Source organism: Pteropus alecto, unplaced genomic scaffold (genome assembly GCF_000325575.1).
Source record: "Pteropus alecto unplaced genomic scaffold, ASM32557v1 scaffold25, whole genome shotgun sequence".
In the NCBI taxonomy this organism is placed as follows: domain Eukaryota; kingdom Metazoa; phylum Chordata; class Mammalia; order Chiroptera; family Pteropodidae; genus Pteropus; species Pteropus alecto.
In genome coordinates this window covers 15,947,653-15,967,697 of record NW_006441955.1, presented here as the reverse complement: position 1 = coordinate 15,967,697, position 20,045 = coordinate 15,947,653, and the positions used below count along the sequence as shown (strand labels likewise).

General features: G+C 37.9%; 1 protein-coding gene across 1 annotated transcript in view; it reads right to left on the bottom strand.

The window, feature by feature from the left end:
* The window catches only part of SGIP1 (SH3 domain GRB2 like endophilin interacting protein 1), a 183,368-nt gene extending 168,658 nt beyond the window's left edge, over positions 1-14,710 (bottom strand). The window contains 1 exon segment of the mRNA XM_015595069.1: positions 14,436-14,710. Coding sequence (XP_015450555.1) covers positions 14,436-14,445 — 10 coding nt within the window. The 5' untranslated portion in view covers positions 14,446-14,710.
* Positions 14,711-20,045: the final 5,335 nt, after the last annotated feature.

Below are 20,045 nucleotides of genomic sequence, written 5' to 3'. Positions count from 1 at the left end.
ATCAGGACCATTTGGGTTAGAAAAAGAGTTTATTCAATAGCTGAATTAAACTTCCAGTTTGAGACCTCAGACCTCAGCCATGACAGTGACAACTGGCTTTGGAAAGGGCACCGCAATCCTTTCCAATCTCTCTTAGCTTTCCCCAAAATAAATGTAAGATTTAAATAAAATTAGAGTGTTTTTTACTCAGACACAGATTTGATTCAAGACAACCTCCTCTCAAAAAAACAAACAAAAAACCAGAATGCCATGTATAGCTACTCAAGTCCATCCAACATCTAAAGTAATTGTTTGCCGATACAATGGAAGCACGACCTTCTCCTTAAATCCCTCCAGTGGCTTCCCATTCCCTCTGAAAAACTTCCAGATCATCTCCGTTGCTCACAAAACCCTACCTGATCTGAATCTTGCTTTTTTTCTCTCCTGTCTCCTTCCGCCTCCTTCACTGGTCTGCAGCCACACTGACTTCCCTTTTATTCCTTGAGTTTACCAAGTTCCAGACCCTCTACCTCTGTATTTCTCACTCTTGAAATACTCTGTTCCCAGAGCTTTACATGTCACAGCCTAAATGCCTTCCCTGACCATCTAAAATAGCTTTCACTACCACTCCTCATTTTCTTCCACATGATTTTTACTTACTTTTATTGATTTTACCACCATCTGAAACTCTTTTTTTATTCACTTGGTTTGTTAGCTTTGTCTCCTCATAATGGAATGCAAGCTCCATGAAAGCAAGGACTATGTGTTTTGCTCACTTGTATCCCATACCCAGAATCGTAGCTAGTTTATAGCATTCCATTTTTCATTAAAAACCTTGCTTTGTATCTCAGTTATAATTTATCAGAGAACAACTCTGCTCTTCAATGTGCCAACTTGAAGTGGGTTGCCACGAAGATAGAAGATGGCAGAAAACTCAAGAGAAGGGATCAAGATTAAATAATTTGATCTGACAATTAGATTAGGTGGATTATACTATGCTGAAATTATATAAAGAACTATATATTTGTATTTGTAACTAGACAAAGATGTATTTCAGCTGAACACACTTTAAAATATATTTTAAAATTGTCCCGCTACATATTCATTATTGCAACAATATTTTTACCCAATTTAACAAAATTATATATAGCATCCCACATTCAAATAAATAATTCATCAAATTAGGAAAGGCGTTTCTCTCCTGGTATCCAGAAACAAGAAAAATCATTTGTATGCATGAAATATGGAAGGTAGAGAGAGGGGGGTTAACCATGGTGAGGATACAGCCTGAAATCCTAGTACTAGATCACAGAATCTTAAAACTAGTTAGTACCTACAAACTTATCTAATCTAACCCCTCTCTTGAAAACTGTTTCATAGATACTAAATATAATAGCCCTAATACCACATTATATTTATATAAATATTTATAGTTTTCAAAATACTTTCACATATATTTGTGCTTTGATATTTATAACACAGTGAGAAAAGCAGGAGAGCTCACATCATTTACCATTCTACAGATGGGAAAATAAAGAGATTGTGACTTGCTCAAGAAACACAGCCAGGATCTTCAAAAAGGACATAAAAAATCAGTTACTACCCACCTGGCAAATTATTTCCCTCATTCTCATAACTAATGAAGAATGGTGCCAGGAGATGTTAGAATTTTTTGAATTAAAATCAATTTCCCTTTCGACTACTTTGCTTTCTCTTCTCAATGTTAAATGGCTTGTCTGAAGTCATTCAGTTGGCTGGAACAGTCAGGACTAGAACCCAATACAGAACTCTTACTGCCTCACCAAGCTATCTTATTACATTAGCATCAAGAATTCCTACCATATCATATGACTCATCAGTACACAAATCGAGCTCTAGCTAACAGTCTAAATTTTTAACAGAGGAATAGTAAAGTAAATTAAAATGTAATGGAATATTATACAACCAGTAAAAGTAATGTTTTGGAGACTGTTTCATGACAACAACAATGACAACTAACATTTATTGATTGAGCATTTACTCTATCAAATACTGTTCTTTATTTATTTTATAAATCATATATATCATATATATTATAATAAAAAACTATATATATTAAACTAATTTAATCTTTATAATAATTTCAGATAGAGATTATCTCATACAGAAGAAACTGAGGAACAAAAGGGTTAAATAACTTGCATAAACTCATATATTTGGCAAAAGTAGAGAGATTTGTCTTCAGATCCCATGCTTTTAATATACATGCTGCCTAAGACAATGGTTACGATCTAATGTAGAGTAAAAAAGTTATATGTGTGTATGTATATACACATATATGTATACATATGAGCATGTTTTGTAATGATAAATTGGGCTCTTTAATACAAATATATATTTTGACTATAAAGTTTTTAAGAGCTAGCATTCATTGAGTGCTTACTTAACATGCCATGTAAATGCTAAATGCAGTTCATACAGTATCTTATTTCATTTCTTCACAATCTTATGTGGTAGGTGTTATTTCACCCACTTTATTGATGATATTGCTGAAGCTTAGAGGGCTTCAGATGGTCTGTCCCCAGTGCTCATGTTCTACACAAATTGTAGCAGTGGTTAGTTATTTCATAATAATGTGATTTCGATTTCTTCTTTGTATCTCCCTATTTTCCAAATGTTCTACAATGAAATCTGGTCTCTCAAAATGAGAGAAAAATAATTAAAGAAGTCAGGATGAATGTGTAAGATACTAGATTAACTACATGCTCCTGGAACCAGAGTGTGGCTCTCGGCCAGAGCGAGCCCACACAGCAGATGGGTGCTTTGGGGAAGGCGGGCAAAACATAATCCTGGGTACTGCCTGACATCCAGGAACTATGCTGGAGCTTTTGATGTGCCCAGCAGAGTAACATTTAATAAACCTTACTATGGACCAAATAATGTTTTGCACATATTAACTCATTTAATTCTTATGATAACCATATACTGGGTGACTTGAATATTCCCCCCAAAGTCTATAATGCCTCAAAAGAATTTCTTCATTCACTGGAGATTTATTGAGCACTTCCACATGTCACATACTAGGAATAAAAAATGAGTAAGACATGGCTGGCTCCTATTCTGGCAGAGTCCTTGGTTCTTGGGGGAGGAACAAAGTATAAGGACAAGAAATAGCAGCCAAGATCTACTGAGAGCTTAACCCTTTGCCTCAAGACTACAGTCAACCCCTACCTAAGTTGCCAGCCTGCCAGCCTGCCCTACAGACCATGGATTTGCAATGCCAGTTCCCACAATCAAGTGATCCAATTCTTTAAAATTCTCTCTTTCTCCTCTCTCTTCTCTCTCTCTCTCTCTCTCTCTCTCTCTCTCTCTCTCTCTCTCTCTCATCCCACCTCCTCCCTATTGGTTCTGTATCCCTGGAGAACTCCGAATGCTACAAGTGCACTTTCTGATTAATCCTTACAACTTTACACAATTAAATTACCCATGAAAAAGAGACTATTGTTATTACTCCCATTTTCCAGAGGAGGAAAGGTTCACTAGCTTCTCAAGGTCATACAGATAGGATTTAACCGAGGTCAGTCTGACTCCACAGCCAGTGCTCTTAAACCTTCTGCTTCCTGCCCTTGGAAGGTGAGAATTGAAAGCTAAATGAACACAGGGAAGGGAGCACTTCACTTTCAAGGAATATGGGAAGGCTTTGTTGAAGAGGACACTATTGTTTGAACTTGAATAATCAGAACAGACTGTTACTGTACAGAGAAGGGAAGGAATATCACATGTAAGGAAAAGAGAAAGGCAGAGAGCTCCTGTCTTGCAGGGGCAGTGTGCTGTGAGGGTGCAAGGCAGTCCGTGTGTGAAAGTGTTGCACAGCACAATGAGGTATTTGGACTTCATCTTAAAAGGATGGGGAGCAACCAAAGGCAGATGACAAAAGTGATCTTGTTGATGGCTATGAGGAAGATGAGCTGGAAGGTGGAAGCAGCAAGGTCTGATCGGGTATGGAAGCAGGGGAGGAAATGGAGAGAATAGAGTCAAGAGCTACTTAGGAAGGATAATCGATGGCTCTTGAGGGCTTACTGATGTGAGGCAGCAAGGAATGAGGAATCAGGAATGAATGCGAATACTGACTCTGGCTTGGCTTCTTGGTAGACACAGTTCTTTGAATTGCGGGCACAAGGAGGCTAAGAGAAACTTGATGGTTAAAGTCAACAGCACAGGAGTCAAGTTCTACCTGCTACATGCTTACAGACTATTTCCTGCTATAACCAGTACTGTGAGCAATTTTTCACATGTCATTTTTCAGTGATTTATTAAGGTCATTTGTAAAAGCTGGATGCACAGCTAGACCACCTATATTCCAGTTTTATTCACTGTATTTCGACTTTGGGAAATTGCTCATGGGAGGAAAAGCAAACTGATATAATCTCACGTGCCAATTCCAATCAACTGGCACAGGTAGCCTGGGATGCGATGGTGAGATAGATGCTGAGGCCAGAGAAAAAGACAGCTATGATTGATTAGCGATGCCTTCAAAGGTCAAGAAAGGGGGAGTGTAGCACCTGGACATAGAGTATGATAGAACATGCTAGTAATTAACAGTGTGTGAAGAGAAGAGGGACATCTGTAAGGCCTATCTGCAGAAGAGATGCAGCAATAACCTACCTGAAAGGCAAAATAACAAATAGTGACGCCTAATCACTGAATGCTAAGAAACCACATGTAACAACCAAGCCGAGAGAGAGAGTCATCTGAGAAAATAACTGCCATTTGTGCCACATTTTTTCAGATGCTTTCATATTTATTAACTCTTCTGATCTTCATGATGACTCTATGAGGAAGAAAATCAGCATTGTCCCTATCTTACCAATGAAGAAGCTGAGGTCAAAGCAGTTTCAGAACTCACTCAAGGTCACACAGGTAGTCAGGAGGTACAGCTTCTTCAAGTCTTGGTCTTCCCCTCCACCGGGTACTGACAGCAGATGCAGGAGCCACGGAAGCACAGGAGAGCGCTATAAATGGCCACATTGTATGTGTACTCAGTAGAGTGAAGACCCTGGGGACACATTCATTTGTGTGTCTTTGGGCAGTTACCCAACCAGCCTCAGCACCTTTGAATGTGAAAGATACCATTCTAAGTCTTTGTCTATTCACATTTTGGGAATCATTACTGAAATAAACTTTGACTTGTCCTCTTACAGAGAGAACAAAAACCCTTGGGTAAGTTATTTCATTTGGCTTTGGTTTCCTAAACTGCAAAATGAGGTTGAATTCAATTGGTTTGGTTAATCGTCAGTTGTAGCCCACACCATCGTGTTTTCATATGATAATGGCCAAGGCTTTCATGGAATGTCAGTGAACACCTAGCTGTCCTTATGAAGGAAAAAGGGCTTTTGTTCATAGTGGAAGCCATGCTTGCTGATAAAATGTTTTGTAGAATAGGAGCTGTGAAAGTTTAGAGTCCACTGGCCTAGTGATATTACATGTCCTTTCTCATCATAAAATTCTAGGAAATCAACGAGTGCCACTGGAAAGAGTCCACTGGGACAAAAGACTTCTGTGTTAGATAGTCTTCTTCAGGCTAATGGCTGCTCTGAGGATCATGACCTGATAATAAAATTAACCTGCTTAGTTCTGAAGAAGGCTTTTGAAATACCATGTCAAATTTAGATGAACCGCTTATTTGCTTGTCAGCCAGAAACCCAGGCCAAATGATTTCAAATATGAGCAGGACTTCTCAGTTACACCATTATGCAAATAAAGAGCACTTGACTAGGAGTCAAGTTTGTCTAACAAATGCTGCTTCTGTCACCTGGTAAGGTGGTCACCTTGAACATGTCACTTCATTGGGCCCTAATTGCCTCCTATTTGAAATAAAGATAGTAATACCTATTCTTTTTACCACACACTGAGATGATGTGAGATTAAAATATGTACACAAGTATGCGATAATATATACTAGACTTGAAGCTTCTAGGACAGAGAACACAGTTGCCCTTTTCTTGCTGTCATATTCACAGTGCATAGAACAGCAACTGAGACTAAGGAAAAAGCTCCAGATATACCTTCCTCTTTTTCTATTAAAAAACACTGAGGTGACATTGATTAACAAAATCAAATGAATTTCAAGTGTATCATTTACAGAAAATCGTATATATATATATATATTACATCACCAAATATTTGACCCCTTTCACCTCTATCTACCTCCCTCACCTCCCTTCCCTCTGGTAACCACTAATCCGCTGTCTGTGTCTATGAGTCTGTTTGTTTGTCATATTTGCTTGTTGCTTTCAGTTTTATACCTCACAAACAAGTGATATCATATGATTTTCAACTTTTTCTGACTGACCTATTTAGCTTAACATGACCATCTCAAGATCTATCTATGTTGTTGCAAATGACAGTATTTCATCATTTTTTTTTGGCTGAGTAATATTCCATTGAATATATGTACCACATCTTCTTTATCCAATTATGCATCATAGGACACTTTGGTCATTTCCATGTCCTGGCCACCATCAATGCTGCTGCTATGAACATCGGGGTAGGTATATCTTTGCAGATAAATGTTTTCATTTTGTGGGGTGTAAATACCCAGAAGAGGGATTACTGGGTCATATGGTAATTCAATTCTTAGTTTTTTGAGGAACTTCCATACTGTTTTCCATAGTGGCTGTACCAATTTGCATTCTGAACACCATCAGGGTACGAGGGTTCTTTTTTCTCCGTATTCCCTCTAACACTTGTTATTACTTGTCCTGTTGATAACAGCCATTCTTACAGGTGTGAGATGGTATCTCATTGTGGTTTTGATTTGCATTTCCCTAATAGCTAGTGAAGTTGAGCATCTTCTCCAGATGTAACTCTTGAATGAATGAAGCATTTTGGAAACATTGAAGTGTTTGTAAATGTCACAAAATATTTTCCTTATTATACCGTATGTTAAAGATATGTAACATGAATCACTCTGCATGGTGATTTAAAAACAATTGAAAATATTGGTCTTAATGCATAATAGAAGTTAATATGAACCAAAAATAGAAATAAAGGTCTTTGGTAAATAATCAAAACATTTGTGAGATTTATAGTTCTCATCCTGAAGTTATTCTTATCATGGGGATATACCTCTAGGGTGGAAATGTTCGTCTAGAATTATAGCCGAACTCTCAGCTCTAACTCTGGGCTTGAAACCAGAAGCTAAGGCAATAGCATGGTATTCATTCATTTACTTAAATAAGTGGGAGGAATGAGTCCAAGAGGCACCGTCAGAACAGAATCAGTATTAGGACCAGTATCAGAATACCGGGCTTCTGAATGTGCTTGACACATGGATAACACAGGCTCACGCTGAGTGACTTCTGTAAAAGAAAACTGACTTCCTACCACTGAAAGGGATCATAAGTGTCTATTTGAATATTACCTCTCCGAATCTCTCTCTCAAATATTTCCTGTCCTTTGCTCCAGATGCACTGGCCTCTTTGTTATTCTACCCACATTCTGAGCCTTAGCACTTGCTCCCTCCCCTGCTCTTAAGACTCTTGCTCCAAAAAAAATCACATGGTTGTTCACTCCCTCCCTTCCATCAAGTCTTTGATCAAATGTCTTCTCAGCAAGGCTTTCTATCATCACCCTAATTACAAATGCATTCCCGTCTATACCACTCCTTCCACTATTTCTTCCACTGGACTCTTCTCCAAAGTCCTTATCTCCATCTAATGTACTCTGCATTTTATTTTATCATCTCTCTCTCCAGCACCAAATAGGAATGCCATATAGGCAAAAATATGGCAATATTTGTTTTGTTCACTATTGAACCTCTAACACCTAGGAGCTGTAGAGGAGGATTGCATAAATGAACTTTTGTCTTCCAATACAGCAAAGATGCAAAACTACATTGTGGCATACATGGAAAAGACCAGCAGAAGAAGATTAAACCAATACTAGACAGATGGTAAGACATTTGAATTATTTTTGTGTCAGGGACAAGTATATTTTGAGGTGGGAGGAAGAGGAGTCAGTCATTCAGATTCAAACCTTGGAGGGAGTAGACATGATGAATCCAAATTATTCAGCGAATACCAGAGACTCTTAGAGCTGGAAGTTCTAGAAATATGACAGATCAATTCTCTCATTTTGTTTGCAAGGAAATAGAATCCTAGGAAGGTAAAGTAACCTTCTCAAGGCATAAAGCCAAGCAGTCACAACGCTTAGACTCAAACCTAAGTCTGACTTTTAAGTCCATGGTCTATCAAAATATCCAAACTAAACAAATTCAGCAAACATATTGGGTTTCTGAGATTAACAAATTCTCCAATTAGAAATAATTTGGTATCTAAAAAATCTCATCGCGTTGCCACTGTATGCACAAATATACATACAACATTACATTCATTTACATCCATTCATTTATTTAAAAATACTTTTCCTAACTCCAAGTCAAACTTCCCATCTCTGTAAGCCCCTATTTCTAAGTTTGGTCATGAACCAGGGAAAAGGAAAGGCGGACTAGGAAAAGGAAAGTGAGGAGGAGGAATAAGAAAGTTAGGGAAAGGAAAGGCAGAAATCCAAGGGAAGCAGAAGGGAGAAAGAAAAAAAGTGCAGGATATTGACAACACTGCCTCTGGTATTTCTGGAAATTTCTTTGAATAGCTGTGCTATAACTTGTCTCTTTCCATTAGGAAATCATTTCCTTGGAGTTAATCACCAAAATGATTCAAGCTCAAGTGCATATTTTAAATGGACTCTTTCATTTCTTTTGCTTCTCAAAATGCGTTATCTGTATCTCACAACTGAGCACCACATACTACATCATCTTTTTCTTAACTGCTTCATGTTTACAGTTTTTGTTTCTCCAACGAGAGTATAAATCTGAGCGTGTATTTTTTTATATTCACCATAATGCTCCAAATAATACCTTACAATATAAAGTTTAAAGTCATCAAAATCATTTACATCTGGTTTTATTCACTTATCCAATAAATAAGCATGCTAAGCATCCACTGTGTGTCAAGAGCTGAGGATACAGAAGTGACTCGTAGACCAGATTCCCAACCTCATGGAGCTTACCTCTGAGTGAGAGATTCAGTGCACATATCATCAAAGAACCATGAGTCATAAATACAGCTCTGAAAAGAGAGAGGTGACTGAGATGGACTCGGTGGCCCAGGGAGTTTTGGATGACAAGCATGATAGGTAAGGCAGTTTTGCTGGAACCGCAAGAGAACTAGTTACTCTTTGAGTTGCCAAAACAGTATTCTAGGCAGAGCAAAAGCCTCAAGGCAGGAAAGTATTTGTTCTAAACACTCTGCGACCAGCAGTAGGGCTGTCAATGGAAGTAAGGCATTAGATGAGTTTGAAGAGAGGCATAGCAGGCCTCTTGCATGCTTTGGGTTTTCAGAGAGATGAGAAGACATAGAAGTCATTTTAAACAGGAAAGTAACATGAAACAAGGTATTTAAGTAAAGATACTAAATATCTTTCTAACATTCTGAAGATGCAGTTAAATGACCTATTTATTCCAAGAATGGAGACTCACTCCTCTCTAAGTCTAAAGCTTCTTCTCCACTAGCTCTCCCACTGGTAAGCAAGCCACCCTGTGCACATAGAAACATTTGATAGTCAGCATACAAACCCATTAGAGCCAATACATCTACCCACACCTCACCTTCTTCTCAAAGGGATCCTGACCTTAACATGCTTCCCAATTCCCATCTATCTACGACCTCTTCGTTATTTGGTTACTTTCTCCTCAGAGACTTTTTTAGATACATGAGCCCAAAGCCATTATAACCCCTAAAGCTTTTTCACCCTTCCAACTCCTTTACAGTCATTTCAGTTAAATTCTTTCTACTTTTCTTAATTTCATTTGCGAGTTTACATAATGAAAGTAATCACAGTTTAACAGCAGTAGATATGATAAAATCAAATCGAGAAAAGGCAAACAAGTATGGAAGTAAAATTGAACATAATTGAAAAATCCAGTGCCATGAGTCTCTGAAACTTCTGAAGATATATCTAAAAATCCCCTTAAAATTTTTTCTCCATCTCCTCGATATCCTCTAATAAAACCTTTCACTCAAATAGCAATATTAGAGATTGAAAACACATTTAATGCCATTGTTCTCTTCTAGCTAATTACTAGTAATCGTTCTGTTCATTAGACATTTCACAGCAAATATTTAGCATTTCAAGTAGGTAATTGTTTTAATAGCTTTTGATAGACTAGTGATTTTTAACCACTATCTATATCATTATTCCTATGGGGAAACTTGTTTCAAGAGAGCAATTCACAAACTTTCAGAAACATAATTGTGAGTTGGTGACTTCCTGCAACTTGTTTATTTGAACCATGGATAGTATATGTGCCAATTTCAACAGAAAGAATTATATAGGGTCTTCTAGCATGGTTTATTTTTTTAAAAAGACTACATGTTCTTTTTGGAGATTTAGAGTTGGATGGGAACTTACACATATTAGGAGGCTTTTTCTGACACAGAAACTTGAAGGAGAGAAATTATACAAGTGATGGGATATATAATTAGAATCATATATGCATGCTTAAGATTTTTGAAAATAACTTCACTATTTCCGGAAAGGGAATCAGTAGGAGAGTTAGAAGCATTGCTTTGAAAACTTCTTAGCTAATAGAAAATGAACAGTTCCAGCTTCAAAATGTTTTGTTCCTTTTTGATCATATCAAAGAATTTCCCAAATAAATAAAACTCCATTTCTAGATATGAAAAAAACAAAAAGCCTTTACTATTAGAAGGTCCATTGCAACAAAAGAATCAGTCAATCTAGAATTGTTCAAAATTTTCTAAATAATAATTTTGGAGATAAAAGGCATTAACTAGAAGTTAAAAAAGACAGCTCTGTGAGTACTCATATTTAAAAGAAAGAGACAGAATATGACACCAAAGAAATTAAATCCTACTTTTCCATTAGGTTAACATGACCACCTTGATCCAAAGTAAAAAGAAAAGTTTTCTATTTAAAATGATATGAGGGGTCAAAAATATGAGCATTGTTGTTTAATTAACTTGGGTTCAAATTCCATGCCTCTATAATTTTGCTTCAACGTATTATTTTTTATTTTTGCAATTTAGAAAAAAATATTGCAAAAGTACTGTATACAGAATACACTTATTGCAGGTTATTGTGAATAGTAAATATAATAAAATTTATAAAATCATTCTGCACATTATAATTAAATCCAGTAAACCCTGACTTACAACATGCTTGTTAATTAAAAAAATTGTTATATGAGATAAAACCATTAGTACCCCCAAACTTATCTTCCCAGTATAATACCTAAGAGCCTGAATAAAGAACTAAAACCCAAGCACTTTCAGTGCAGTTCTGCCAGAAAAGGGAAAACTTCCCAGGCTGCCTTACAAATACACAGATGTCCTAAGAAATCTTGACTTAGTTTCACTTATTTTAGAAGGGTAGCTAAAATGCCATTTTCAAAATTTAGTAATAATGTATGAAAAACAATAGAGTCCTTGTATAGTTGCGTTAATCATATAGACCGCATTGTAAGTTTAGCCAATACATAAACCATTTAGCAAGTAATTCCCCTTGCTCATCCTCTCACTTTACATGTATAGTACACAAGGTTCCACATCATGTGGCATTCTTTAGGAAAGACTCAATAGCAACCACTGTTAAAAAATAGATAATGCAGGAATCAACAAATCGAGTCCCTTAAAAAAGATATTTTTAAATAAAAAAAATATTTGAATTGAACCATGGAGCCACAAACTACTGGTAACCTGCTTGAGGTCCCTGCAGAATTATTTCACTGCCTTCTGTGATATTAGAACCACTAGGGAGGTAGTAATATTTCTCATCTATAACAAGAGTTTCCAATAGGCATCAAATGAATGAAGCCTATATCCTGCTCCATCAAAATGAGGACACAAGACTAGACTATGAGCCATTCCGATGAATATTTGTTTACTCCTGTTTTACACAAAGTAGAGAAGTAGCTTCGAAAAGTTGCCATTGCCATGCTTTTCCTGAGCAGCAGATACACTTTATTAGATATAGAAATAAATATGCACAAATCAAATGTAGGTTCTCTCCCTTTCTAGAGCAGTGTATATGTGTGGATGATTGTATATGCATGTGATTCTGTGTGTATGGTGTGTGTGACACATGTACTGATTAAGAAGAGATATCATTTTAACTATGTTTGGTGACACATTCTCAGAGCCCGCTAAGGATGAGGAAAGTGGAAATAATAACTGCTATACCACGCCTTCAGAGTAAGAGTTATTTAGAGGGGAAATTCTGGGATGCAATATTAGAAATATGTATGTATACATTGCCCAAAAGACTGACAACTAAGTTGCAAAGCCATTGATAGGCAAGTTGATTTCTAGTTAAGATTTCCACCTGCCTGTCTAAGGTCACTGAACCATTAAGATTACAAGTCTTGAAAAGCATTTAAGTAGGAACTACGGGTAGACAAAAAAATTATCAGTTTCATTAAAATTTTAAAGCCAATAATAACACCTGTCCAACTTCTTTTGCAAAAATCTGATGGAAGGTAACTGCATCCATGGTGTCACCTCTAATTTATAACACTGCTATCATAACATCTTTCATTAGATAAATTTGGCAAACCCAGAGCAATAGTGTTAATTCAGCTCCAACACTAGTCTTTGTTACAGTTCTCATTTCAGTTTAGGCAGCTCAAATAAGCTTATCGCAAGGCTTTGAACCGACATTCTGGGATGCCACAATAGACGATATTACCAGGAGAATCTTTAATGAGCATCAATAAATGTTACTTCCTTCAAAGAAGACACTTTAACTCCATAGCTTTCAAGGCAAGAAGTAAAATGAAAAATATTCCATTTCCCTGTATAACATTAAACTTAAATCAAAATGTGTACAGATTTATTTTTAAGAAATCCTATATAAATTTAGCTGGAGAAAGAAATATAGTACCTCTATAGATAAGTTTTTTTTTTTTTTTTCTGAAAAGGGTAATCCACATGAGCTTTTAATTAAAAAGTACATCAGTAATACTTTTTCTGTTTGTCTTGCCTTGTTATTTAAAGATTAAATCCATTTTAATTAATGAAAATGATTTAATCTTAGAGTGTTCATAATCTCAGTTTATTTAGGCTTGTATTTAAAGAGCTGCTTGAGAGCCCTTTGCAAACAAGACCAAGCTCCATAACAAAATGATACCCAGTTTCTCTTTTAAGGCTATTTTCTAAAATTTGTGAGCCTTAACTATAGAATTCTTCACTCCTCCAGATCACAATGATAATGTTTGACATGATGGCAGAGAGAGCAAAAAGAATTCATTTCTGCCAGGCTACATTGCTATTTAAAAAAAAAAAAAAAAACCATCTTCCTCTTATTCCATTTTGGTACATTTCTAAGGTATGTTTAAAATCTGTGGGACAGACCTTGGCTTAAGGGGTGGCCTCTCTGCCATTTTCATGGCTGGTTTGAGACCCATTATGCACTTGATTCTGCATTGTGAAATCCAGGCTGGGGACAAATTTCTGCCTGTCATCTTAGGAAAGGCCAGGAGTTTTGCACCATCCTGTAGTGTGAAAACAGAAAATCAAAGCCAGGGTCGGGCTGCCTATTCTTTTCTTAATCAGATTGCTGCTTTTTTTGAGGTAGTCTCAGCTGTCACTATCTCAGGATTGGAAGGGTAATTTAGTAGAATAACAGATAGTTTAAACATCTCCCCAGGAAAAGTTTCTTGTTACACTTAATATTGAATGCAAAAGGTAATCAGTAAGTAATCATTTGATGCTTGGCTTAAGAACCATTGCATGGGGAATGCATTTAGGAAGCATAAAATTCTTTTTTTTTTTTTTTTTTAAAACCTAATAAGACCCTGAGTCAGGAGCCAAGAGGCCTAAATATTTTCCTTATATTGTTCATTCTGTTGCAATGACATCCCCATAAAACTATAGTTATGGACAAATTTGCTTCACCTCTCACCCAAACAATAATGTAAATTGCAGAGATAAAAATACAAGAATGTTTTAACAATTTTATACAGTTCACTGAAAATGACAGCACGGATAACTCTATCAATGACCTTTCCTGTCTAATGTCAATTTCAGAAAACAAGTTTCCATTGTAAATGTTTAATCAGTGTAGTCCCAGGAACCCAGAGCAGACAACCTTATCTTCTCTCCCAACTTATTTGCTCTGCACGTTTTTTAGTGGCTCTATCTCATCTCCTTGCAAGCACTTTAGGTTTTTCACTCTGAATAGAGCTGGGAGCTTGCAGGTTCTGTACTAAACAGAAGCCCTGTGGTTTGATTCCATGAGTCTGAGCCCTGATCTACTGCAAGCAAACTGCAGCATTTCTGCTTGCAAATCCTGGCAACCAGGTTCTAGACCAGCCACAAACACAGGCTGCATATATTCTTCAACACTGTTCTGCCCAAACCTTGCCTGAAGCCAGTCAACCACAGCAGAAAGCATCCTACCTTCCATCATGGTGGCAGAATTGCATTCCTCAATTTCCAAGGAGTCTGAGAAAATACAGGAGGATGTGATTCCAGGTCCCAGCTAAATCCTCCTCACACTGGTGCCGCTGCCGAGAAATCTGCTCTGTCTGCTGTTGCTGAAGCCAAAGGAGACAAATGTTAACCCCAAAGATAGGCCATGGATGCTGCTGGTGCTGCTTAACCTACAGGCTCCCAGGAAGATGCTGCGAGAGAAAAGGAGAGGAACAGCAAGCCGGCGAGCTGCACCGCCTGTGCTGCCTCCACCAATCCCTTCAGCTCTGGACCTCGTCACATGGTAGCCGGCCCGCATCTCCTGATACAATACCCCCGGAGAGCACACAGAACCTATTTCCCGTTCCCATTCCCCGCCACCCCCATCTCCTGCCGCTTGTCGCCAAATGCACAGCCCCTTCCCCACCTGGTGACGCACTTCCCCCGCCCCTCCTCTTCGTCTTCTTAAACCTATTGCAACGGCTGGGTACCCGAGATTAATTATCAGACGCTGCCACCTTAACAGGGGACTCTGCATGAAAGGAGCACCTAAGTGGCTCACTGCGGAGGGGATTTTTTTTTTTTTTTAACTTCTTAATTCCGTGCAACCTTTAGTCTTAACCGCACACTTTTAAGCTCCAATTGCTATCTCCTTTTGCCCTGAAGGAATTTCAAATGTCATTGGCCACCGCACACATCTGTGAGTCTCTCTCCTCTCTCTCTCTCTCTCTCTCTCTCTCTCTCTCTCTCTCTCTCTCTCTCTCTCATTCAACAGAGAAAAATCAATCCGGTTGACGTCACATCATAAACAATTATCCCCAAAAGGATGATGCAGAAGAAATTTCACCCCAGCTGCCTTCACGAGAGCCAGGGAATTAATCGCGCACGACATGCCGAGGGCTGGGAACTGTCATTAAAACAAAGAAACAAAAGAACCCCCCCGAATGGGACTCTCGAATCAAACTGGCAACGCTTGAGATAGTTTCTGGGGCGGGGGACAGGAGAGAGGGGTGCACTCAGGCAGGGCAGGCCTTAGCCCGACAGAAGACAGCTGTGCACGCAGCTTCCTCTCACTGCAACCTGGGCGGCCCGCCGGCCGCAGACCGGACCCCGCAGGGCGCCGCTTTGCTACGCGTTCGAGTCCTGCAGCCAGCGCGTCTCCCGGCCCCTTGCTCAAAAGAGTCGCCTGGCTGCCCTAGATGAAGTGTGGCTGCCGCCGCCAAGTGCAGTCCTTGCAGGAAAGGAACTTTCTTCTAAATGACACGTTTTTCAAGACGCACCATTGGCATCTGTAAGCGCCTTCGATTCCATTCGTTCGCCCTAGTGAAAATCCCGAGGGAGACAATTGTGCCAGATTCTGGCCAGAGAGTGGGTGGAGCCTAGGGTTTCTCAGCTTCCAGGGATGAGACTTGGGTGTTGTGCTGCTGCCTAAGTGGGCATGGTTATGGCACCCGGGCTGCTTGGGTTGAGTCACCTGACTAGTACCCGGTGACCCCGGGAACCTTTCAGAGGTCCCCAGGGCCCGGGATCCTCCGTTCCCTTCAAGCAGACTCTGGCAGCGAGAGCAAGTGGCTTATGGGAGGGAAAGAAGGAGAAGGAAGGGAGATGAGAAGGAAAGGAAAGATCTCTTTACAGCTCTAGGGGACAACAGAAGGGGGAATTTCTCCCTCTACAGTCTAGTAACATGACTAGGAGAAAAGACATTACATCACAGAGTCACTGTGAGCATCAAATGAAGTAACTTTAAGAAGATGTATTAAATGATCGGGATTGAGCCTCTAATACTACTATTAATCATTTATATTATAAATATACCCATGAACTTTTAATATTGCTCAGCCCTTGACATAGTCTAGTTCTTTCCACCAGAACAAATGTGAGTTATTTGTGTATAGAACTACTAAAGAAAATACAACTAAGTAAGATGACTGAAGTAGCATATTAACAGTTAAAACACAAAAACAGTTTCTTAGCAACCTAGAAGTTTTAAAAAACTCATTGTTCTCCCTAAGGACACATATATCAACGGCCTCTAAATTTCAAAATGAAATTCTCCAGAGAGATACCAATACTTGTGCCTTTTTCCTTAATCTATGAGGCGGTTGAACTTCAAAAGGAAAGAATTTCAAAGTAAAATCTGTCTTGAGTACAACTTACACTGCTCTGAAAACAGCAAAGATATTGTTGTAAAAAAAAAAAAAAAAAGGTTGGTGTGTATGTGTGTATTTAGCCAAAATTTTTGTAATGGTTAAGAACGTGGATAGGTAATGGTGCCAAACAGACTGAGATTGAGTTCTGTCTGCCATTTAATGAAATACGTCACCCTGTACAAGTTATGTAACTCTTTGTGCCTCACAGTTAGTTTCCTTATCTATGAAATAAAAATAATAATGCCAACCTCATAGGGCTATAAGTAGTATTAATAACAAACCATTATTAATGACTTACTATGTGCTAAGCAGAGTCTTAAACATTTTGCCAGCAAATTACTTAGCATCGTGTCTGGAGCATAACAAACCCTTCATGTTTGCTTTCTAATATTAGTATTATTACCATCAGAAGACTGCTAGATGTATCAAAGAAGTCTGCAGCCAAGTGACATGCACAGAAAACAACTTAGTGAAAGGCCAGGTGATACATTCAGAGATGTAACATATTGGAGGGTTCTGAGATGCTACTGAGTAGAAGAATAAGTAGAACCAAATGAGGTTAGGGAAGGTCCTCTTGCAGAGATGGAATTTTTGAGTTTAGAGAAAATTGAAATGGGCTTGGAGTGGCAGTTCTAAATAAGATACAAAGTTCTAAATAAGAAAAATGGCTTATATATAATTTAGAGGTAAGTGCAAGCACTGAGATGCCAGCATAGAAGGCATCGTCAGAGAGCCAGAGAAACCCTGGCTGCCTGCCTTCCCTTACCCCATGAAGTTTTATAGTATATTAGAGCAAACCTTTCAGATAGATTTAATAGGGCACATGTCAGTTTTGTTTCAGACTTGCAGCAAGGCAACTAGCTAGAGACAGAAAGACAGTTCAAAGATTCTTTTGATCAGTGGATGTTTATTTAAAAAAACAAAAGTATCTAGATATGATTATCAGAGAAGGATTGAGAAAGGGATATGTAGTTAAAAGTAGCAAGGCTAATGCCAAGATTGGTTAAACTTTATATAACTTTATTAAGAAGATGATATTATCAAGTATAAGAATGTCTAATGAACAAAGTTCTGTTTTAAATAAAAATTGCTTCCAGTATGTTATCGGAAAAGATTAAACATCCTAATTTTGTCTTTTCATAGGTTTAAAAAAATTGATTTTCTCAGAAACAAAGACAGTACTTTAGATTGTGGTCCAAATTTCATCACTACTCATACAGTTTTTACTTACCAAAAAGTGCAAGGGCGAATTTCTAGCTGCTAAAATAATGGAATATTTTTTGCAAGTCTTAAATGGAAGTCAAAGTATCTGTGGAAAAGATTGGATGAATTATTAACTTGCACCAGTTTCCAAATTGTCTAGGAGTTTAGTCCAGGATAGTGAGTGCATGCCCAAATCACAGTAGATGCTCAGATAGTGTCTGCAACTAATCCAAAAACAAAAGCTAAACGGCTAAAGTCACTAGACACTTAAAATTTGTTTCTGAAATAACATTTTTACAGGGATCAAATTTTTGGAATCAAATTCTGTTAGGTTCTTACTATCATAGTTGAATTTTTTCACTATTCCTCAATGTTAGTGTTTTGGGGAAAATCGGTTCATATTTAGAAAAAAAATAATGAGAACTGAGTCACAAAAGAAGGAGGAAAGAAAATTAACATAGAAAGTTTAAATAATGTATCCAATACCCCTTTTGCTTTTCCCACTGAGGAAATTCAAATGAAAGAAGAGAAACATTGTCCACATCCTCCTAGAAATTAACAAAGGATCACACTTGAAAAGTTAGATTTCTATGGGATGAAATAGATGAAAGAGCAATATACATTATAAGCCTGTACTCACTATACCTTTAGTTAAAATGAAGAACTCCAACTGGAACTGACATGGACGACAGAGGGATTTATTGGGGTAGCCTGCAAAATTATATGAAGAACTGCACAGCTGAGGGAAAGAAAGAACCAGGATGCTCCAGGAAACTTTGATTCCAGAACCAAGTACTCAGAACTCTGTTTTCTTCTAGCATGCCATCTTCTTTCCTCTTACTAAGTTTTCTCCATGTGATCAGGGACCTGGTCATTCACATCCTTTAAGCTTACATCTCCCAAGCTGACCTGTGCAAGATCTACTTCAAAAACTTCCTGGGAAGGACTCTTATTGACCTGGCATGAATCACTGTTCACCGTTTGGACTAGTTAATGGGTCCTGATTGAGGAGGTCTCATGATTGTCTTATTTAAACTAAAACTTACATTAGACTTAGTCATATGCCCACTATTGTGACTAAAAATAGGGAGGGAGATAGGCAAGTTTCTATGACAAACAATCCTTAATAGTGTGAATCCTTTAATATGATCTGCGGGGTAGAAAAGACATTGTCAAAGGAAGAAAAGGAGCTATTAGCAGAATAAATATGGGGAGAGAAACTATGAAACAAAAGCCATCCACCACATAGATATTACTCAGAGTACCTAAGAAAAAAACTTACAAAAGGATTCATGATCGCAGAGGGACTCAGAATGCCACAATAATCCCGGTTCAGCTTGCTTGAGAGGTTATTTTTATATTCTCGCTCATTACATCCAAAGAGAAACTTGCAGACATGTAGTCATCCTCCTCCTCATTGTGGGGAGGGAGGAGGGTAGGGGGAAGCGGACCCTACTTGTTGGCCCACTTACACCAAAGACGAGACAGGCCCTGGTAATGCTCGCTACCCATTGGTCCATCCCTGCCCAGAGAGCCACATATCCAGACCTGCACAAGTACAGAAGAAACTTACATCAGCTTGGAAGAATTGGTTAACCTAGTCCTACTTTGACAAAGATTAGCAATAAAGACTGAACAAATGAGAAAAATCAGCAATTTCAAAAGAGGAAGTAAGCAACTATAGCTCATGGAAACAGAGGAAATGTAGAAAACTAGAGAGGCATTAAAAAAATCTATTAAAAAAATCTATTATTTTTACTTTTGATATAATTTCAGGAACATGGCAGCGATAAATAAGAGCAGACGGCTAAGAGAAAAGAGCACACTGAGTGCCTGGAAGTACTGAAAACATTCTTATCAAAATTTTTTAAATGTTATAGCTATAATCAAGGATATAATGGATATTGCTGCGAAGAAACGATAGGCTTGGTGGCACTGTGCTTGAAACATAAGCCCATGACAACAATCACTGGCCCAAATACTGGAATTATTTTTCTCTTTGAAGAATCAGTTAACTCAGATGCAACTTTAACAGTTCAAGAAACTAGAGAAAAAACTCTAAATTTCACTTTGTGAATTACAAAATGACAAAAATAAAAGAGATGATAATTCAATCTCATTTATAAATAATGATGCAAAATTTTAAATAAAATAACAGCAAGCAGAATCCAGCTTTTCAAAAACATTATATATTGTAATAAATTAGACTTTATTTTAGGAGGAAAAAAATAGTTCAGTATTAAGA